Raw genomic sequence first — 24340 nt, 5'->3', positions numbered from 1 at the left:
ACGTGAGAACGTGAGGTTGAGTATACGGTGATCAAAGCCACAGCGTCTATCTCTGGTAGAAGCCCCTGCAGGGGTTATGCTTCTTGGCGCGCATCACGACACGCTGTGAGTTTGAAGATCAGCTTCTTAAGTTCTTTTCCTCATTAACCATATTATGTTCTCTGTAGCCATGGTTAATGACTCTCGTATTCATACGAGAGTCATGAAGAAACTTCACCCTGTTTTTTGCGCTCGCTGCATTTACAAGATTTCCATATATATAAACATTCAGATTTCAAATATAAAGTACTCACAATTTGTCCCACGGGTGTTAGTTAGTTGCAGCTCCAGCGATTAGAATTTCTGCATCCCGCGTTGTTTAATAAAAAGCATTTTTATCCGAGGTGTTATTTTGCCATTGGCTTTCAACTACGCGCCCCTATCGGTCGGGAGGAGGGTGGCACTCTGTGTCTGTGCCGTTATAACACCAAGGGAGTGATCTCCTATATCGTTTAAATGAGGAGGCTTTTTAAAGTCGAAAGAAGTGGAATACAGATTAAATCATGACACGGTAAAAGGTCCAAGTGTAATATACATTAGCCCGTGTTATGTACAATTTACTCCCGAGCACAGCTTTATCGCTTCTCCATTCAAGCCATCGCTTTTCCTAAGCAGGACTGGATTGCCTTAACCTTAATGTACAGCCTGGTATGCATGGCAAGATCTCTCTTGTTCTATAAATCAAGTCCACTCTGAAATCCGTCTCTTAGAAAACGGCCTCCCTGAGGCGACGGCAGGTCTTATTTATCATGAAGCACACTTTGGACGTGACTGAAGGATGAATGAGGGGGGCTCAGGTCTCAGGTGTGAAACCTCTTTAGGAATACTATTTTCCGTAAATGTCACATTCCATCATCCTAACTGCACAGTCAAATCCTTTAAATTGGGTCAACTGGGGAAGCATCTTCGATGCGCGGTTTAGTATTGTGTAAGTCTTGTGTTTTATAATTCAAGTAAAAGTATTATTATTTTTTTGTCACGGGCACTGAACTGGCAATAGGTGGTGGGCGTGTTCAGCGTAGCGCTGGAGCTTCTAATTTGTGACGGCTGGTATTCACCTGTGGGGATTTGGACAAAGAGCGGCGGGGTGAGAGTGAGAGTGACATTTTAAGTTGACCACAAGTGCTTTGCGTTTTGTATGATAGTATGCTGGGAACTGTTGAATTTGTACCCGTTTTGTGGACATATTGAACGATTAAAAGCAAGGACATTGGAGTGGAACTGAATTATTTTCATATGTTTTAGTTGGACTGCCTATTTATAGCTGCGATTGGGAGGGGAGACTTATTTCCCTGCACACTAGTCCATCATGGTCTTTAAATTGGTGGCAAAGGGTACAGTAAAGGCTCAGGCATACTCCAGTTAGGTGATAAGCTAACGTTTTCACCTAAACGGTGGTTTTGATACTATAGGCACACATAGTCCCAACACCTAAACGGTGGTTTAGGTGGGCCCCGCCTCCCCCCAGAGCGAGCCAGGGTGAAAACAGAGAGAAGTGTTGGGGTGAGCGCTTATCACCGCAGCTCATGACGTCATGTTGTAGTTTCAACCGCGGTGGTCACCTTATCGCCTACAGTATACTGTAATGTTGAAAGTCCTTGCGACTATACATAATGCCCATATATGGAGATCCCTGATGATGTCGCGTCGTGAGGCGTGGGGTGAATAACGGACGGACTGACGGAAAATGCACGTTTTCATAGTAAATGCGACTTGCAGTCGCAATCAATGTGCTTGATGTATATATATCCACTTTACTTCCAATAAATGTGTCTGAGAGTGACCCGACTGAAATGACTGTTTTCTATTACTGTACATCATCAGGGGCCATTTAGAGCGGCTCCATATTATTCAGGGGGCTCTATGCACAGCAGCTGTATATTGTTAATAATGTGGGCCTATTCCTTTACTTTCTTCATCCCTCTGCTACACCAGTGGGTCTCAAATTGTCCTTGAGTGGGTTCCAAATGGTCCCGTACCCGGTGTGAAACTCTGAGAGTGTACAAATGGAACCAAATGTATACCCTTATGGGTGCATTTGTTTCCATTTGTACACTCTCAGAGGTATGGGGGTCCTTGAAATGAAAACGTTTGAGTACCACTGTGCTACGCTAAAATGGACAGAGTGACATTGGTATATTATTACACACGCAGGTCTTCTCAGAATTCTTTTCAACTGAAAGGCTCTCTAGCTTGTCATACACAGTCCAGCCTTACATTGTAGGTTGTGGTCTATAGTCTTGTTGTGGATAAGTGGCCGTTTCTTCCAGTGTCACATCTCAAGAGAGTGTTTTGATGGACACAGAGTCCTCCCCATGAGGCTGATGCACCCTGCTGCAGGTGTTGTCAATCAGGGGATTACTGAAGCATGGGTGAGCTAGGGCCCCTGGGATATGTACTGTACGTACTGTACATGCACTCTCACACAAACACCTCTGACTCTCTCTCTTTCTCTCTCTCTCTTTGACTGTCTGTGGTGGAAAATATATATATATTTTAACCCATTTTGACCTGAGATTCTAAAAATGTCTACATCCTGACAGTTTTCTGAAAAAGCTATGTTTCTATGTCAGTCGTTCTTTGATTTTTCAAAAAAAGCAGACCTACAAGCTCGCGCTATGTGCTTGTAGATTTTCAATAGCTAAATCATAACATAATGCTAACACCAAAATGTGTTAAAGTATAAGTATTAATACTGCAATATAGAAGTCCGGAATTCATTCATGTACTGAATGTACCAAAAGTAAAAGTAGTCATTGTACAGAATGTCCCATTTCAACTTTCCAGTCTTTCAAATGTATTAAAAAAATCTATTGAAAATATCAGATCTACAAGCTCAGAATGTGTTGCATCGCGACCAACCCAACAAACTTGCAACGCGTCGCAGGCTTCGTAGCGTGTTGTGAGCTTGTAGATCGGCTATTTGGGGTGTGCGACAGCATTTCACAGTATAAATCAAGCCTAAATCTAACATCTTTGCGGCCGGTACATTGTCCAAAAACACTGTATAAAAGGCATGGGACCACGGAAAAAGAAAAGAATATCACTGCATCAGACACGCAAAGCCAAGAATCAATGCTTGGTTCGAGCAGCAGCCAGCAACAGCCCATTGTTTATTTGAGTTGCCTCACTTTCTTTAATTACTTCAAGAAATTGGCAGTACTAACGCAGGGTTGCGCGCGCTCGCGCGTGTGTGTGTGGTGTTAACCCAGAGCTCATGCATCACAACCTTAGAGTAGCGGCTAATGTTATGAGCTAACTGGAGCTACACAACAAAACACAGTGATTGAACCAACCAAAGCATGTCGGAAACAAACGCAAAAAAACGGACAGATGGACAATGGAGACATAGAGCGGTTGTTTCACCTGACGTGCCATTCTTGTTTTTTCCTGAAATGATTTAGATTTTTTGTTGTTATAGATGATATTGAATTTTTGTTGTTATTCTTCATGTCATGTCTAGTATGAATTGATTGCATACTATAGGTATAGGGCAAAAATGGAAACAAGACCGCAAGGACTGAGTAGAAAACAAAACAATTAAATAACCATTATCTAAGACCTTAGCTAGGTCCTATTATTGTCATGTACGCTATGCCATTTCACAGTGTTTCTATAACGCTAAAACAACCATTTCTCTTGTGAGGACCCTTGTGGAGGAATGGTTCTTACAGTGTCTTTCTCAGATTCTACTGATCTTGTGGGGGCGTGCATACACGCATGCGCGCGCGCACGCGCACACACACACACACACACACACACACACACACACACACACACACACACACACACACACACACACACACACACACACACACACACACACACACACACACACACACACACACACACACACACACACACGTGGCGGGTCACAGTGGTCTTACAATTAAAATTAGGTCAAAGGTTCATGGTGGCAGGTGGCTCGGCCACTTTAGACTGCCAAATCCCGTCTTTTGGCCCACACTGCATTTGCAACTGACCAGGTCGGATCTGTCACAGATCTGTGTTCACACTGGCAGCTAAATCCAGCCTGAATCAGATCTGTGCCACGTCCAGACTGGAATCCAATTTGTTTAAATAAGTCTAAACACAGACAAGTCACATGGAATGCGATTTGTATTCTTTTTTTTTGGGTGGTTAGATCTGCAGGTTACCGCGTTCAGACTTCAAATCGGATTTGAAACCACCTCTCAATGTGGCTCAAGTCGCATTTGTAAAAATCTTATTCCATATATTATGCGACTTGTCTGTGTTTAGACTTCTTTAAACAAATGGGATTCAGATCTGATTCAGGCTGCCAGTGTAAACGGGGTCACAGACCCAAGTTTGAATCCAACTACCATGGTGTCTTGAATGTCTCCCATCTCTGCCCTAGGTGTCCTCCTCCTGTCTCTCTAAAAAGAGCCAAAAAAAGAAAAATAGAAGAAAATGGGGCAAACTCCCGGTGGCAAGCGGCCAGGGTTTGGTCACGCTGTTTCAGGCTGAGAGAGTCTGCGAGTCTTCAGACACAGCCTTGCATGGGAAATAGAATGTCTCCTTTCATGTCTGTCTTCTGCTGCGGAGGAACACATCAACACTGCGCTGGACGCATGATGCAAGATGAATGCTTGTCAGCCAACAAAGACAGAGAGAGAGAGAGAGAGAGAGACACAAACGCACGCAAGCACTTACAGAAAGAGAGAGAGAGAGGCATGCACACACGCACACGCACACGCACACACACACACACACACACACACACACACACACACACACACGGTTTAAGTACATTTACTCAAGGACTGTACTTAAGTACAGTTTTGAGGTATTTGTATACTCCAAATATACATACTTGGAGTATGTAGTATACTCCATCTCGGATCCAAATGTTGTACCTTAAATCCACTAATTTATTTGAAAACTTTAGTTACCAGTTGCTTTGTAGATTTTGATTATTATTACAAAACATACATTAACCACTTCAGCCCTTATACCTTATATATAGTTCTGCTAAAGATTTGCATACATTAAAATGGGACATTCTGCATAATGAGTATTACTCAACGTGACTTTGAATTCCGGACTTTTTACTTTAACAGAGTATTTCTAAATTGCAGTATTGATACTTTTACTTAAGTAAGAAATGGGAGTACTATTTCCCACTGGCACTCGCTCACAGCCTCACGTCCACCCAGCGGTCTAGCGGTTAATGTGAGGGACATGTATTTGTGGAAGGCCCTGCAGACTGAGGGACAAAGAAGGACACCTTCATGGCCACCGTATTACCTCTGCTGAGAATCTGATGTGGGTCATAAAGGTATAAAAAACAAAAAAAACAAATGGACCATAAGATTGCATACACGGATATGTCTTTCATTTCAATGCTGCCGCACGACCTTTAACAGGAAACCGGAAATATGAACATATCACTCTCACCGTTTTAGCTGCACTCCACTGGCTCCCAGTACGTTTTAGAATCCATTTTAATATTGCATTGGTTTGTTTTTACATTTTTAAATGGATCAGCGCCAGTTTATGTTTCCGATCTCCTAAAACCCTATATGTTCCATCTAGGTCACTGAGGTCAGCCAACCAAATACTCCTTGTCATCCCCAAGGCTAAGGTGTGAGAGAAGAGGGCACCGAGCCTTCTGAGTAATTGCTCCTAAACTGTGGAACCATGCTTCCCTAGCCGTGTCAGGCTGGCTCCAACACTACCTGTTTTTAAAACACATCTTAAAACTCATTTCTATTCCCTGGCTTTTAAACCGTGAATAATGTGTACTCCTGAGTGTTTGATTTTATTGTATATGTTTTTTATTACTGTATTGTATTATGTTGTATTACTGCTTTGCCTAATTGTAGAGCACTTTGGTCAACTTTGTTGTTTTAAATGTGCTCTATAAATAAAATTGGATTGGATTGGATGTGAACAGACACAATGAGTTTTTAATGATAAAGACTATAGGGTAATGTTTCACCAACAGGTGTACCAGTATTCATCAGAGCATACAAAGTAATGAACCCACCAATGAGACACTGTTAACTAGTTTGAGGGACTATAGTATCGCAACGCATTGTGAGCTTATAGATTGGCTATTTTCAAATGGCCTGAAATGTATATAGGGCTGAAGTGGTTAATGTATGTTTTTTGTAATTAACTAGTAACTAAAGTTTTCAGATAAATGAATGTAGTGGAGTACAAGTGCAATATTTGGATCCGAGATATAGTGGAATAGAAGTCAAAGTAATGGAAATTGGAAACACTCAAGTAAAGTATAAATACCTCAAAATTGTACAGCACTTAAGTAAATGTACTTTACACAACCGCTATGCAATGTGTTCCAATACGTTCAAGGGCTTTAGGACTAATGGCCAGCCCTACACATTACATATTCATGGTGTCCTGTGTCTAGCATCTGTTTCTCTCATTGACCACAGGCTATTATGCAACTACGGACAGACTAGAGACCAGACCCATTAATGGCACTATAATGTATACGTTTATATAATAAACTTACAATAGACTTAATGATTTATAATGAAATAAAATCACACCCGTGTGAACTGCGTGATGCAACTCCCCTCTCCCCCTGCCCCCCCCCCCCCCCTCTCTCTCTCTCTCTCTCTCTCTGTAATTAGCAGGCAACAGTGCAACACTATCTCTCTCTCTGTTTCTGTCACAACAGCGCCACTTTTGCCCCTACTGGTACTCTAAACATAGTCACGGACGGACATTGCTGTTCCTTGGAGTGGTTGCACCACTCAATTATATAATCTCTGCTGTCTGGAAGAAACCATCTAACTCCAAAATGTACAGAAAACTATTTTTAAAACAAAGCAATACTGTGCTGTCAAAACCCCGAATTGGCCTAATTGGCATCAATCATTGATCATTAAAGAATTTGAAGAGCAACCAGGAGGGAAGGACTTGTGTGACCTCGCTGCTTTGTAAAACCAGGAGCTCAAGTGGGAGGTGTTTTGTCAAACTCAGAAGTGGAGAGTTTGCTAGGCATCTTCCAACATCACACTGGTAACTACATCTCCCAGGGTGCACCAGCAAGATGGCTGCTCGTTTGGCTGAGCTGGAACACCTGAAAAGCCGCTGGAGGGAGCATTCAAACAAACTATACACCAGAAACAAGAAGCAAGATCTACTCGGCATGTTCCAAGTCCAAAGACGCCAATGGTTGGTGATAATATTTTGTCTTAATCAGTGATATTTGTAAATGCTGCTTAATGTGTTTAGAATCTGGCTTTAATGGGCTAATGTATTTAGTAACTGCTACAGTTTGGATTGGAGAAGGACCACATTTCTGTATTTCATGTTATGATTGGAAGCTTTCATTTGTGTTTCAAAAGTATAACTTTACAAAATAAGACAAAGTTAGAAATGATTTACTTTAAGAATTTAAAATACGAACAAATGTGAACAGTTCATGTTTCACCGTGTTAAAGGTTTAAAATGCTTAGTTGGAAAAGAGCTGAGCTACAAGCTCAAGGATCAGCTAATTATCTAATTTCTTTATTCCAAGTGTTTAAATTGTTATTTGAAATATTTAATTAAAATCAAAGCTGGTATTGTGACTTTTATATCTTTTTGAGGGTCCAATTGAGTTAAGAGGTTTTGTCCAAAGTGCTTTTGAATACTTTATTAGCATCGGTTCAATATTTTTTTAACCAACACACAGACATAAATGGTGTTCAAAAGTTTTGAAACACGCACGCATGCACACACACATGCAAGCACGCACAGTCGCGCACACACACCTCTTGCAAACTCTCCCTCTATAAGACAGAAAGTGCTAGTATCCTTGAGAAAAAGTAGAGCAAGAGATATACATGAGAGAGACAGACAGAGAGAGAGAGAGACACAGACAGAGACGGAGAGATACAGACACAGAGAGAGAGTTTGTGACTGTGTGTGTGTGTGTGTGTGTGTGTGTGTGTGTGGTGGCGGGTGCCCAGATATATGCAAATGCCCCGAATCGGCATGTTAGCCACCGGTTTCTGTTGCGTTTGATGTCTCTTACCCCATAAATAGAGATCCCTGACAGAGAGAGAGAGAGATTATTGAGAGCGGGAAAGAGAGAGAGGTGTTATTACAAATGACATGGACGGATGGGTTGTGAGTGTGTGTGTGTGTGTGTGTGTGTGTGTGTGTGTGTGTGTGTGTGTGTGTGTGTGTGTGTGTGTGTGTGTGTGCGTGCCGTGCAGTGCTTGCATGTGTGTTGAGCAACGGACAGACAGACAGGGAGACGATACTGAATACTTTCATAATGAATGGCGTGTCCTATTCATAGTATGGTTAGAAAGGGGAGTTAATGGGACATGTCCCTCATCGCAGCCCATTAACACACCCATGCTGTTCACTCACAGCTGTCTTCACAGCACCTATACTGCTGGGAGGAGGTGCTTTTTTGGCTCCATGGGTATATTAAGCCTTCCTAGGTGTGGTATATGACAGTGGTTTTAATCAATGATGTGACAAAAAATAGGGAAGGTATTCAGAAGATATTTGCACACAAGAAGACTGCAAGTGAGATGCAAAAAAGAAAGAAGAAAAAAAACAACCTTTCACTGATAATGACATGCCTAACATAGGGATGTCAGGTTTGAAGTGATTAAGTCTGCCTGTGGCTTTTTATAAATGTTTAACAAAGAAAAGTATTAACGAGAGCTTGTGACTAAATTATAATAACTACATTGTTGGGTCCATTGGAACACAAGTTATGTTATCATTTCTTGAAATTACATGAAAGGATTCGACCCGACATCGACAACGTGACAACCAAGGACATGGAGGCAAATATAACATAATTATGCCTCTATTTCCTTGGTTGTCAGATAATGCAATCAGTTAGAATAGTCTACTGTAAGTTCAGAAAATTCACTTGACTGTAATGCAATACTGTTTTCCTTTAAAACGAGGAAAAGACCCAAATCCCAGTCTACATGTCATGGTATCGATATTATGGATATATATCACCAAGCCCAGATTACAAGGATCTTAAATGATGCACCCAATGCAGCTTTGGATGTCTTCATTGCCATTAGTTCGCCTACTACAGTATCTGTGTTCCCAATTGTCTTAGTCCTCCTCTAATTAAATCTATTAGATCTTTATTTATTTATTTTTTACCAAGCCCTCATACTGTAGGCTCAAATTGAAGTTCATTAATAGACTTGATGTTTTTTTAATGCCATCTAATTTGACCTTGAACATGTAGAGGCGACTGGCACATCAGTGTTTTTGTACGTCTCTCTGCAACTCATGCAAGCGCCGTCCTTGTCAATCCAGTCAACCAAAACAACATACCACTGGGGGTTCCAATTCCGGCCGTTAGCACTGCCGCTGTGTAAGTGTTCCACGTGTCTCTAACCCATTTCTGACCTGAGATCAGATTCTAAAAATGTCTTCTACATCCTGACAGTTTTTATTCTGACCTGAGATCAGATTCTAAAAAATGTCTTCTATGTCAGTCGCTCTTCGATTTTTCAAAAATAGCAGACCTACAAGCTCGTAGCGCGCCACTCGGTGGCGCGCTATGAGCTTGTAGATCTGCTATTTTTCAATAGCTAAAGCACGACATGATGCTAACACCAAAAGGGGTTCCCGCGCAAAATGGGTTAAGATACTGCGACTGGGGAAATAATTAATGGTTCCGTTCGGTTTAGTAATTTCAGAGCTGCTGCAACAAAGGTCTCGTCAAAAAGGTATCTTTCCTTCAAGTTGTACTGCTTAATTCCCAAAGGTGTAAATTGCAGACTTGCAAAGAAAAAAAGGAATCCAAGGCAAAAGATTCATTATAACTTATTGATGAGCAAGGCAAATAAAAAACAGGGCCTATACGTGTTTCGACCAAAAAGGTCTTCGTCAGGGTCTATCTCTGAAAGGGTCTTGTCGATGCATTAAAATGAGAGAATAATGAACGCAAGACCTAGAATGCCCTCTCAGGAAGTAGCTTTCCAGAAGAGCATACTTCACTGCATTACCTGCAGAACAGCCAAAACTGTGAGATGTATTTTATTGCACTTCTGGTTATACCCACATGACTCTGCATGATGATGTTTGAAGGAATAACTATCTAGCAGCTGGTGTGTTTTCACTTCAACACACATGGGAGGAGAAAACTATTGTTCCCCCGGGCCAATAAAAAAAAAAGGTTAAAAATAAGACTCTTCTCACTTTTTTCTCTCATTCATTTTTGCTTTCAAGGAGATTTAAATGGAGCGCTTCTATCCACCTTCAGACCCTCTCTATAAGCAACTCACCACTGCACACACCGACAGTGAACCACACAATGTCCCACAAAACAAGAAACCCATCTCATGCACAATAACCTCCCTCGTTCCCTAATTGCCACCTAGCTCCTCTAGCCTCCCCTCCTCCCCCTCCTCCTCCTCCTCCTCCTCCTCCTCCTCCTCCTCCTCCTCCTCCTCCTCCTCCCTCCCCTTACCTGTTCGGCAGCCTCCGGGTCCAGGTGGGTGTCTAGGAGGGGGACGGTGAACTGAATCTTCCTCGGGCTGCCGGTTTCCATGGTGGCACTGTCCCTCAGCGACTAGACAGAGGAGGAGGTGGTCCCGCGGGATGGCAGCGTGTCAGCCAGGGGGGTCCGTATAGGGGAGGTGAGGAGAGAGGTTCAGTCAGTGACGGTGGCTGAAACAAGCAGATCAAAATGGGGGGCTTTTGGTCCTATAGTTCTCCCCCCCGGGGAGTATGCTGGTTCCTATCTAGTCTTTTCTTTTCCCCGGATTTTCCTGAACTCACTTTTTCCTTTAACTCTTTCTATCTATGTTTTTTCTTTTCTATCTTTTTTTCTTCTTTCCCCCCCACCCCCCACAACAAATCCTGAGCACCTGCTGCTGTGACAGCCTCTCTCTCTCTCTCTCTCGTTCGTCAGTGTGCAGCCTCGCGCTCTAGTATCTCAGCATATCTGACTGCCGGCTCTCAGTGAAAGGGCATTCTGGCACTTATGGGAACCACCTCCCTGCCTCTCTCATTGGCTGTGCCCGCCTCGCTCTCAGACGACTTAAGTCCCACCCCACCCCCCCCCCCCCCTTCTTTATCTCTGTTGGCTGTCTGAGCACCGGGTTAATGTCCCCCCCCCCCCCCCTCCCTCTCCCTCTCCCTCCGCACCACAGAGGGTTGAGTGAGGCTATAAGACATATAGATGCATGTGTTTGTGCATCTTGCACACTTATATGTGCCAATGCAGCATGCGCATATACCGGTATATGCAGACCAGTACACATTATACACCAGTTATGCACTTCAAGTCATGCAATTCACTGGCGCAAAAGGATAACTTTTGAGTATATTGAGCGTATTGACATGTTTAATTAAACGGGTGAGCATATTGCGGAGAAAATAAAGAGTGGTACATCTATTTTTGGGACACAGTGAAGATGAAGATGAAGGTGGAAATGACACGAGCAGCTAGCCTATTTTTTGGGCGGGAACCCCTTTTGGTGTTAGCGTCATGTTATGCTTTTTAGCTGTTGAAAAATAGCAGATCTACAAGATCTACAGTACGAGCTTGTAGGTCTGCTATTTTTGAAAAATCGAAAACTGTCAGGATGTAGAAGACATTTTTTTAATCTGATCTCAGGTCAGAATGACACTAGTATAGGGCTGCATTTATCTGTGTATCCATATAGCTGTCAGTCTGCGACTATGCATTTTTATTGATCTCCTCAGAAGTGGCTGAAAATCCCCCCAAAGCAAACAATGGGCTCTGATACCCGACACCGTGCCGTGACACACAGAGGGTTTCTAATTACAAAACATACTATTTGGACGCAAGAGAGAGCCTCCTGGCAGTCAATATACCTCGAAAGCCTTGATGATTCTGTGCATGCCGTTATGGAAGCAGATCTCAGACCAGGAGTCATAATATTGTTTGTGTTCAATTCGTTTTTTTAGTGGTTTGATAAACAACAACAATGTTACACTTTATAAATCCCGCAGAAGGAATACAGAAGCCAAGATACAGAACTTATACACCATGCAAGGCAGAAGGATCAGATTACAGTACTGGAAACATACTGTAATGTAAAGTAATCTAAAAACCTCATATTGTATTAACTAAATGTTTTTTTTGCAAGGTGCAGCTTCTGAAACAATAATTGCATAACCTGGCAATAAATCTATATGCACATAATTTACATTAGGTGAAAGGGATTAATACTGTACCTCACACCAATTACTTATGCAGTAGTACGTCGATATAAATCAATGAGAGTGGGGGGGGGGGGGGAGTGGAGGTGTGGAAATGATATTTTGTTGTATTCCATTGCCGAGAACCGGTTTTGACGCAGGAATCAAATTTATTCTTGCAGTGTAATTGGCAAACGCCCTCCATGATTTAATTTGGAATCCAAATGTTTGTTTTTTTTTGTTTTTTTTCCCAGTAAGAACTGTTGTCCTGTGCGTGTGTGCATGTGTGTGTGTGTGTGTGTGTGTGTGTGCTTTAGTGCTGGTCTGATAGGTGCAGTCAGGTATGTGTATATTTAGGCAATGCCACATACACGTACACATGTACTTTGTGTTGCTTTATTCATTGTGTTTATTCTTTTGGATTGTGTGTGTGTATATACTATTTTATGAGTTTAATAAAAATGGCAACAACTTTCATTAAAGTGCTTCACAATGTATTTCACATTTACCCGTTCACACACCCAGTGTTCATTTTGTTGACTATGACTAAGACTAAAAGACTTAAGGAGCTTGCACACTTCTACGCCTTTCGGATTAGGTCCTTGCAGACTGATGCGTTTTTTTATATATAAAATCTGCTAAAACAAATGCACTGCACTCAGCACTCATGTTTACTTATGATTCCAAGATGGCCCCTCTGACTCCTGAGCCACTGCACTCTATCTATTCATTACTTGGAATCCAAGCTAGATCTCTCAACGGTCAACAGATATTGATGAGACAGTAATGTTATGGTTATTAACTTATTGTCTCCACCAGGCCGAAGGCATGGGGAGAGAGTATGTTTTGCACTCCGTCCGTCTGTCCGTCTGTGTGTCCGTCCGTCCTTCCGTCTGTGAACAGCTAATCTCCGGCATCGTTAACCCGGTCGATACCACATTTTGCACACACTCCCTGGATGCCAACGATGAACCTCTGCCCCAAAATTTCCAGAATGGCCTGTTATAGCGCCACGAGGAGGCCGCTTTGTGCAAAACAAGTTTTTGGACAGTACACCTACAGATTTTGTCCAAACATCACGCAAATTGGTACACAGTCTCTCTAGAGCCATTCAACAAAACGGGTCTTTCAGATTTCTCAGACTCTATCCTGATTGGCTAAGATTGGCTTCCAAAGTTCGCAGGAGTGCTCAGTTTCAGACAAAATGCAGCAAATCATGAACACATCGTGTGATTTCCGTGAAATTGTGCCACATGAACATTTTCAACTCAGCCTCATGGTGGCGCTATAACTGGCTGAAAAGTGTTTTACCTCTAACTGCACGGATCTGTGCATCGGATCCTAGAGGCCAAGAAAAAACATTTTATAGCGCCACTAGGAGGCCGACATATGTAAAACACATTTTCTAATATTACTCCTTCAGATTTTATCCAAATGTCACGCAAATCGGTACACATGCTCTTCATGTGATCAAGACGGGTTTGTTTGATTTCTCATAATTCACCCTCATTGGCTACGATTGGCTTCTAAACTTTTCAGGAGCAGCCTGCTTTGTACCCGTTTTGTACAAATCGCCACAACTACTCAACGCAGCGATTGTCGTGAAACACAATATTCCCACTAGGCGTTGGAAGAAATGCCACTGGACTGTTTTCAAATGAGCCTCATGGTGGCGCTACAACAGGCCAAGCCGCGTCACACACACACGTTTATATTGCTCCTAAACATTTTGCCAAACATCACACACACACTCTTATCCTCCTGGTGGAGACCTGTGCCCAGAAGGGCACTTTTTCTAGTTATAGTTATGGTGAGCCAGCTTTGAAAGCCTCTTATCAAGTCCCATGGAAGGCTTTCTAAAAAAGTGTAAACAGTGTAATATGCAACACATCTTTTTATTGGCTGTGAGTTTGTGGCCAACCACTATCTAAAATTAAATTAAGATGACAAAAGTTACACATATTTTTGCCTATCATTAAAACAACCATTAATGTGTGCAATACGTGTTAAATGGCTTTATATTGAATAGTACTTTATAAACATAAAATGCATATTTCTTTAACCAAACAATATCACTTGGACTACATTTTACTAGGGCCTTCAAATACAGTACTTTTCAAAGAACAGACGGAAGGCAATAGAACGTATTACTTTTGGAAAATAATATTGATGGGGTAGGTTTCGAGCTCCATCCCTATCGAGATGTGACGTTATAGTGAAATACAATACCGTAACAATGCACATATATTTTTGTCATTACCTTATCAGAAGATAGTGTTGGGACTCTGGTCCTCTGGATGTCTGGGGCAAGACACTTTCCAATACACTGACCCATGACACTTTGCTGGCTTTCTGGACTCTTCTCTGGGTTGGAGAAACACAAGGAGTGGATAGTAGTTGACAGTTGGTTGAACTCTGGTGGAATTACCGTGTAAAGAATGCCCAAAAAGTGTGAGAAGCACTGATCTATAGGTGTATTGTTATTACAGTAAGAGAAGGAGACCATCAGGTCTTTTACGGGTGCATGGCTTCTGATTAGGGCTGCACGATTAATCGGTAGCATAATCGGAAATAATAATTATTTAATCGGTTTTCACCAGAAAAAATCTAATAAAATCTACATTTAATTTGTGTACTCATTCAGTAGTCATTTAGTTGTGAAAACAGACTTGGAAAAGAGTGTACACTATTTATTGATTGATTGAATACTTTATTAACAGGCTTTGGGTCAAGCCCCTACAGGGCCTATATAGGCTTGTTTCCATTGTGGTAATATCTGAATCGGTCAGAATCGGTATCGGCAGTCCGGCAGATACTGTATGACCCTGCAGATAATCGGAGATCGGTCATAATTTCATAATCGTGCGCCCTATACTTCTGGTTTTCTAAAACACAAACCAAAGGAGAAGGAAAAAAGCCATTGTAGCTGGACTTTAACATAGTCTACCATTATTAGTTTTATAATAACTGTATTTTTTACAGTGCACCACCCACAATTCTAGATTCCTGTTTACAGCAGTGTGTGCTCGGTTGAGGTTATTTGTGAACACTTTCCCTTCAGGCAATCAGTATACTCCACTTAGACCTTGAGTTACAGTATGTGTACTGTAGGCTGCTCTTTGAAGACTTTTAGCATTGGTATGTATACTGTAGACAATGAATATTCCCACGCATGCACACGCACACGCAGTCACGCACACACGACAGGTGCTGTCGACCAAGCATAAATCAGGCCACAGAGGATGCTAAACACACGAAGCAGCATGTTGCAATCTGCAGAATAACAACACATTTATATTATATGGCCGCAGTGGTTGAAGAATGATGTGCAAATGAAATCCACTCGGCTACATCCGCATGCTATTTAGTCATGTAGGAGAGCAAGGCTCTGCAGTATAACCTTGGAAGTCTCATTGAGTCACGTGGTTTTCTTTTTAAAGCATAATGTGCACAACAGTGATTCTCAAACGTTTTCATGTCAAGGACCCTCACCTCAAATCAATATTTATTTGTCTGCAGGCAGACCCCCAATTCGCCCCATACAATATTTGTAATATACCTTTCATGTAAATTCATTCTGACACTTAACTACTTGTTCCTTTGAGAGATCAGAGGGAGATAATACATTACGACACACACACACACACACACACACACACACACACACACACACACACACACACACACACACACACACACACACACACACACACACACACACACACACACACACACACACACTCCTATGAGCAAAATACAGTCTTTGCACTCCATTCCTTATACCTACGGAATACGGATGCAGAATGAAACTGCTGAACCTGCTGATTTTAACTGATACTTGCTGAACCTCACTATATTGGACATACATTTTAACAATCTACAAGCTCACAATGCGTCACACATTTTAAATATCAATAATAGGTCGATCATGTAAAATCGTGATCCAAAATTGTGCAACCCTATGGTGCTGAAGTGAGAGTATGAAAATGGACGTCTCTATCTCTCCATCTGTCTAGGCTTAGATTAGGCAATGTCATTTCAACAGCTATATATAGACAGTCTAAATATAGACGCTTTAGCTTTAAATTTGATTTGTGTGACAATTGGTGCTGTGTCATCATGTCGTGAGACCACTCCGTATAATATGTAGATGGCCACCGGACAAACTCCCAGACAATGGCTGTAAAAGAGGAGCGAGAGGTATACAAAAGGTACAGTAGTCAGCACATCCTCTGTGCCATTGCACCCGTATAAGGGTCTATTCACTTCCAGAGGGTTTTACCGTGCAGGTCCATCTATCTATGACGTGACAGAGAAGAAATAAAAGATACAAGTATAAAGGCATGGTATAAAAAAAAAGCTCAAAGGATTTTGACAAATTCAGAAAGTTCTTTTACTTTTGGTACTTAAAGTACATTTTCATGCCAATACTTTTCTACGTTTGCTTGTCTACCTACAAGTATTTCTAACTATTATTGTGGCATCGCTACTTTGACTAAAAACGAGTGCTTCTGCCACACCACTGCCTGTGACTCCCTGTTCATAACATTCAGATGAGATGAGCACTGCTTCGTTTCTAGCTGTGCTAATTAGAGGCCAAGGAATGACAGCAGCAACAAAACGAAGCACCTGAACTCTCCCTCTGGCTTTATGCCTCTGTCATTCTCTGTCTCTGCCTGGAGATTATGTTTTCATCCATCTGTGTGTCGACTGTCTGCAGCTTATCGCTGGAATTAGCCCTTTGCTAAGTCCCTCCCCAACCCGTCCTTGTCCAATAGGCACGTTAGCTAAAGCTTTCCTTCTCACCCATTGAAATGGATGTTAAATGACATAAATATTCAATCATTTCAGTAGCAAGAACTTCAAAATGTCTTCCAAGTCTAATCAGCAAGGCTTGCAGTAGGATATGCGAATTACATTATTTCAATAAGCTAGAAATACGAGGACATGTTAGAGGGAGAAGTATCCAACTCAATCAACTTAACGTACGACAGGAGTTTTCATGCAATGAATGGTAAGACTACGGTGATTAGTATTATTGTCATCACCTGGGTGGGTGAGTCGTGTGTGTTCAACAACACAGCCATGCAAAATAACACTGACAGCTATGAGGTGACGAAAGGTTGCCATCCTTAGCAACGGTTGCTAAACTATTTGGATTGGCGTTGGACAGTCGCTTTTTTGGCTGGGGTTTAGCGAAGGGCTAATTACTGGACCGATCAGCATCATGTTTTAGCAGCCCATGGACTACAATTCTCAACTATACTATGTACTGTATGGAAAAAGAATATGAAATAAATCATTCACAGAGCAATCATCCCGAGATACATTTTTGGGTTTCTGATTGATGAGTTGAATGTGTGAAGTCGATCAGATGAGCAGTTCTCCAGAACCACCCCCTTCCAACTAGGCATTAATAATAAAGTGTAATATTATGGTATCACTAAATAGATACAGGGGGAAAGGTTAAGCGCTGTCAGGTGCTGGAGTTTGCATATCAAGTAGGTTGGAGTGACATGACCAAAGACCTCAAACGATGCGAAGAGCCGTTGCTGTGGAAACGGCAATTGGTCTCAGGCTCGTTGCCTTGATGTTCCGTTCAGTTTGATAGTACAGCAAACCTCAGTTCTGGAGAATTCTGTTGCAAGTGATTGCAAGTGTCATGTCACCTTGTTGTGAATCTGAGCTCTGAACAAAAACAGAAGAGCTCTGGACAGAAACAAGCATGCCTTGCCAGCAATTGGATGCAGAAACAGGGTAAAGTGGGGGCACGGTGGCGCAGTTGCTATAGCGCTGTCGCCTCGAAAGCCTAGAAGGTCCCGGGTTCGATTCCTGCTGGAGACGCTGTGGGTGTGTTCTCCGCATCATCAGCACCCATGGCGAAAGGGCCTTTCTGTGAGGCATTTGAATGTTCTCCCCGTGTCCCCGATAGGTACCCTCACAAAAAACCTGCAGTAGTCCTGGTCTCTAAACTCCTGGTCAGACGGGGCTCCATGGAAGGGAAAGGAACTGGTTGGAATAACGTGTTTCCTTCCACGCGCTACGGCCTGCTCACTCCTCATGCATTGGAGGAAGCATGAGCTCAGTCTGGGGCTCTCCCCAGGTTGGCAGAGGGAAAGTAGCGCCCATGATTACAGCTTAGGAAATTAGCACCGGGTGAAAAAAAAAAGAAAAGGGTTACAAAATTGTGGGATAAAAGAGAAAGATAAGTGTAAAATGCTGAGAATACTCTAGTTGTACATTGCCATCTTTTAATTAGCGCTAAGAGAGTCACACTTGGTGTTGTGGACCACGCACCAAACTGTAACCATCTAGACGTTCTATACAGTAGATTATATAAGTAGGACAAAGTCTCTTGTACTGCACTTCCCTTAAACCATGCGATGCACACTGCTGCTGTGTGTTCCATCATGGTCCATAGGGACAAGTGACGAGGTTCAGCTGCTTGCTTTCTCTACTTAGACCTGTATGAATTCACTGCATGTGTTTTTCCTTTTAATGCAAGAAAAAAACCACTAAGATATGTTTATTTAACTATCAGCGTTTTATCTTTCTGTTCTTCACCCCTGGATCCTCATCTATTTCTGTTTCATCCAAACACAACGCCCTGCAGATGTTGTGAAATGTAGAACATAATTCTATCCTCGCCTATCCTCCTGAATCCCGCTTAAAATTGGCGTGTGTGTGTGTGTGTGTGTGTGTGTGTGTGTGTGTGTGTGTGGACTGTGCGTGTGCGTGAGTGAGAGAGAGAGTATGTGCAGTGCATACAGTATATTAAAAAGAAAGATGAAAGTTGCCATTTATATCTTTACGATCTATAATGTGTTCACGTGTATGTGATCTACATGTGCATAACATGTTCAATAACTTCCAACTCTCGACTATACCTTGTATGTTGTGTACGCTCATGCACGCTTCTCTGCATGTCTGTCTGGCTGTGTCTGCATGTGTGCGTGCGTGCGTGCGTGCTAGCGTGTGTGCGTGCGTGTGTGTGTGTGTGTGTGTCGTAATGTATTATCTCCCTGAGCTCTCAGAGGAACATGTACTGTAGTTAAGTGTGTCAGAATGAATTTAGACGAAAGGATGCAGGCTGCTCATGAGTCTTCTGGTGCTCCACAATAAGACATGATCACAGACTTCTCAGGGTGCTGCAGCCGACAGCGTCTGGCATAGATGCTTTCCTGGTTTTATTGGTTGAAGGACTGAGGCGCAATTTCATGGGGCTGCCTGTATCCAAGGAGCAAAGGGGCTGTATTTTAGTCTCTGAATTAGCCATGACTGTGTTATATAGGCATGTCACGCAGCCAAAGACAATTGTCGATCTACAAGCTGCACAGTGCATCAGCGCGTTGTGAGCTTATAGATTAGGCTATTTCCTGTGCATGCACACTGGCTGGCGCCCCAACTATAAGAACAGCTCACCCTTTTGAAGCCTTCATTATTTGAGCAGAGAATGGAAGCATGTGGAGTGCTAATGTCCACCAAGAGGCATGACTCAATAATGACCCAATAATACCAACAGCATTGTCTCCCTGTCTTTCTATCTTCTTACTCTATTAGGGTTGCCTATAACCTCATTTAAAAACAAAAAATCTCACTGTATATAATGTAAAATTGTTGCAAATTATATATTAAGCACTAGACGCCAGCATCCATAACCTGATTTTTAACCCGTAGCACAGATACGTTTTAACCCGCCACGCATGTCGGGAGCCAAGGGTGATTTTTAACCCGCAGCACAGGTGATTTTTAACTTGCAGTCTGACTAATGACAAATTGCTGTTGGTATGTCTGACCAATGTATGCAGCCTGTCTAGTTTCCAAATAAGGGAGTATTCCGTATTTCAAGGGACTGTTGGCAATGTGCGTCTCACTCGCTCTTAGTGAAACATTACACATATAGGCCTATATAGCCAAAACATAGCAATTCTTGAAGCACGGCTGCTGCCGATCTGGTTTGGCTTTTCACAATACAGATTTTAAGAAGTAAATCTGATCCCGGCTCTGTAGGCAAAGTCATTTAAGAACTCACGCTCATGGGTTTTTCAAGTCAATCATTATGCTTGATGACGTATGATGTGCGCGCGCCCATGGGGGAGAGCACTCTCCATCCAGAGTGAGTGAAGAACATCATGGATGGATATGTGCTCAAGTTTACACGTACAGTAAGCATTATTTATAAGCTACCGTCTCAAACCTTCTGATACCCATGAGACTCTGAGGTTGAAGTCAAAGTCACAGTCCAAGACCAGCATTGCTTTCACAAGTACAAATGATACAGAATATTAAAGAGATTGACACAGCATATTGCTATAGTTATACACACTGATGACTTCATAAACTGTTGATTCAGTATGGTTCAGATTAATAAATGAATGATTTAATAAATTAACAAATGAATACAAATAGAACCTTGATAGAGACCTGATTTAAGTTAATTTTGAAATGCTAAAAAATTCAAAGGCGTAGGACCAGATAAGCATATAGACTTCATTAGTCCTTTTCGAACATATTACTTTATTACGTTATTTTATTGGAATTGTGATTATTATTATTGTCCAATATTATTGTTAAATATTTTGTGTTTTGCTTTTGTTTCTAAATGTGTTTAATGCATTATTATTGTGAATGTTATTTTTTAATGTTTGAAATAAACATTCATTGATTAATTAAGTCCTTCATTCCATGCTGATGAATTGTAATGTAATATTCTCAAAAATAATAAAGACAAACAAGTCAGAACACCAATATTACTCACCTTAACTCCAGGCCAGGGATTCTTGGACCTAATGGTGATTCCCAGGGCTGTTATACTGGTATTGATGCAGAGTAAACGATGTCTAGTCTAGTCATGATTTAAGTCCATTCTTTCAGAGAGCGAGAGAGAGAGAGAGAGAGAGAGAGAGAGAGAGAGAGAGAGAGAGAGACAGAGTGTGTGTGAGTGTGTGAGTGTGTGAGTGTGTGAGTGAGTGAGTGAGTGAGTGTGTGTGTGACCAGTGACCACACAGGGCCTGTGAGTGAGTGTGTGTGATTGCATGATCACGCACAAAATATTTTATTTGGAAGCTTACAGCAACTATTAAAAAAAAACATACATCCTTAATATTGACCATTTCATATTGAAACACATCCCTACTTTATGTGGACTGACAGTGTAATAATAATACTATGGCCTTGAGCTTATGTTTCATGTTGGCCTGTTGTATTTGTGTGGAATATTGAATACTCCCAAATACTCAATACTGGCTAGTAGTTCACTCAATACAGTGTTTTCGTCGACTAAAACTAAGACGAAAAATGTTCGTCGACAACCTTTTTTCACTGACGAAAACTACATGGAAATTCTAGGCGAGAGTCAACAGTATACTTTGACCACACTAAACGGTCCAGGGGTCCTTTGAGCTATTGACACGAACACTGTCACCCTGTACGGATGGATTTTTCCATCTAGGCTGTTATCGACTGTTTTCCATTTGTACCGGGTGGTTCCGGCGACAAAATGGATGTGTTAAGTAAAACCAGCACAGGTTCACCACAGGCACACCCAGGCACCCTAGGGAAAACCCCTTTACCCACACACAATACAGTAACCAACAGAATTAAAAACTGGCAGGCACAAACACAAACAGCACTTCCACATCAATATCTGTTGCATGTCCATGCTAATGATACCATTGTGTTTAAACAGAATACTAAAGTGAGTGAAACCTACGCTTGGGAGTGCATATAGGTGTTCCCTCATGCCTATGTACGGTCAAAACACGTTGATCATACTTATTTTAATTGCAATTTTATTATAATTATACAATGAACACATACACTGAACTTTATTTAACCACATTAGTTTACAATAGTAACGCCAAGTTGTAAGTGTTTAATGAACAGGATATATCTGCTGCATACAGTAATTGCCGATACTGATGTCTTCCAAAATTTTTTTGTTGAAATATCGGCCAAATATCGGCTGGTCTCCAATTAGAAGCAACCGGACTGAGGGCCCTCTCAATAAAGGCGTGCAAGGCTAGCTAGTTAACTTGTTCAGCGCTGATTGCTGGAGGCATGGCTGAGCTGATAGAGCTGATACTGCTCTCTGAGCAGTCAGCAGTTCAAGCCAGCCGGCCACCACCTTGCTGGGAGGTGACGCTGTTAGCTATGCCAAATGCACTTTCAGCAAGGAGGTAAAGCCCATCCGTTTCTTGATGCCAGCTATGGTGACTATAAAACTAAGACTATGTGTACTGACAATTTAGTCTCACAAGCTCACAATGTGTGAGCTTGCAGATCGGCTATTTTCAGCAAGTGTAAAATCAGCCATTACGACGGCATCAAGGCCCACCAAAAACTAAACTAACACTAAAACATTCCAGCCATTTCCAGGTAACTAAAATGTGACTAAAAGTAAATTAAAACTATTCAAGATACTATGACTAAAACTAAAATCTGCTGCCAAAAACAACACTGCACTCAACACAGCGTTGAACGATGAAGAGTAGGCCTCATTCACACGTACCAGACACCAATCAAGCAATGTTTGGTCGTTTTTTAGGGCCACCACAATGCTTTTCCAATGGGAGTCACATGGTTTAATCAAACATTTGTGTTTGATTGCTGATTGCTGATTGCTCCCCCCTCATCAAACAAAAATGTGACTCCCATTGAAAATGAATTGGAGCAGCAATCAGACAGCAATCAGACATCGCACACAGACCGAACATTTGTTGTGTAGGTGTGTACGAATCCTACTCAATCCTGCTGACAATGCGTTTGTGGCCCTGATTGCTTCATCACAGCAGTCAGTCAGCAGTTACTTGCGTCAAAATCACATGCATAGCCAATAGCATTCTGTGTGTGAAAGACAAGCTCCTGATAAGCTCTTCACAGAGGCTTGTGGATACTGTAGATTCTGGGTATTTGTTTGTCCTGTGTATTCCTGCGTATTCCTGCCTTATGATGTCACGACTCACAAGGTCTGGCCAAATACTGTATGGTCATGCCTGGGGTGACCGACCAACCAACCAAACAAACAAACGACTGACTGACGGGAAATGCACTCTGCGGTCGCAATGATGTTTAAAGTAAGCACCAAAATGGTTATCTATGCGCGCACACACACGCACGCACGCACACGCGCACATGCACACACACACACACACACACACACACACACACACACACACACACACACACACACACACACACACACACACACACACACACACACACACACACACACACACACACACACACACACACACACACACACACACAGTTATGAATGGTTGGAGTAATGTGAACCAATGTAACATAAACTATAGGCTACATATTACAGTACAATTGTCATACATCATCATACAATTTGTTTTGAGTGGTGCAAGCAATGTCCGTGTACATGTCACATGTGTTCACCTATGTGTTCACCTATGTATGTATTAATGAGCACGAGTATGACTGAGTACCAGTAGGGGCGCTGTTTGCCAGAAACAGAGAGAGATAGTATTAGTGCTGCACTGTTGCCTGCTAATGAGAGAGAGAGAGAGACAGAGAGAGAGACAGAGAGAGAGAGACAGAGAGAGAGACAGACAGACAGACAGACAGACAGACAGACAGACAGACAGACAGACAGACAGACAGACAGACAGACAGACAGACAGACAGACAGACAGACAGACAGACAGACAGACAGACAGACAGACAGACAGAGGGGAGTTGCACCACTCAGTTCACACAGGTGTGATTTTTTACCTTATTTCTGATGAAGATCTGAAATCCATAATCAGCTGCCTTGTGTTTTCCCATGGCCAGACACTGCATCTGTTACATAAACAGATGAAAATAATAAGCTGCAGAAGGTTCAGGTAAATCATAAGTCATGTAAACAGACAATAATTGAAGCTACATTTCATTGCTGCTCCATCCATTTGAAAACACGAGGCGGTGTACCATTCTGCCCTAAGATGGGTTACTGGTGACAGTTATGGTACACATCATTGTACACTATATGAGAACACAGGCTCAGGAATGCCCCCCCCCCTTACATTTGCTCTATGTTGGATCAGAATCCTGGTGCCTATCAGACCCGCTCGAGTGACTTCTTGACCCTCAAGGTTCCTTTTGCTTTTGCTAACACAAAGTTGGGCAAGGCAGCATTCTCTGTCATTTG

The 24340-nt window shown here is 42.1% G+C and overlaps 1 protein-coding gene across 2 annotated transcripts in view; it reads right to left on the bottom strand.

Annotated features, from left to right (window-relative positions):
- Positions 1–10834, bottom strand: part of LOC310863605 (uncharacterized protein) — a 44424-nt gene extending 33590 nt beyond the window's left edge. For both annotated transcript variants that reach the window (XM_083772064.1, XM_083772065.1), the window contains exon 1: positions 10481–10834. In XM_083772064.1, coding sequence (XP_083628190.1) covers positions 10481–10561 — 81 coding nt within the window. In that variant the 5' untranslated portion in view covers positions 10562–10834. The remainder of the gene's footprint in view (positions 1–10480) is intronic.
- Between the last annotated feature and the right edge of the window lie 13506 nt (positions 10835–24340).

This window comes from Protomyctophum parallelum (assembly GCF_964188405.1).
Source record: "Protomyctophum parallelum genome assembly, chromosome: 8".
NCBI lineage: Eukaryota > Metazoa > Chordata > Actinopteri > Myctophiformes > Myctophidae > Protomyctophum > Protomyctophum parallelum.
This window is presented reverse-complemented; position numbering and strand designations above follow the sequence as displayed.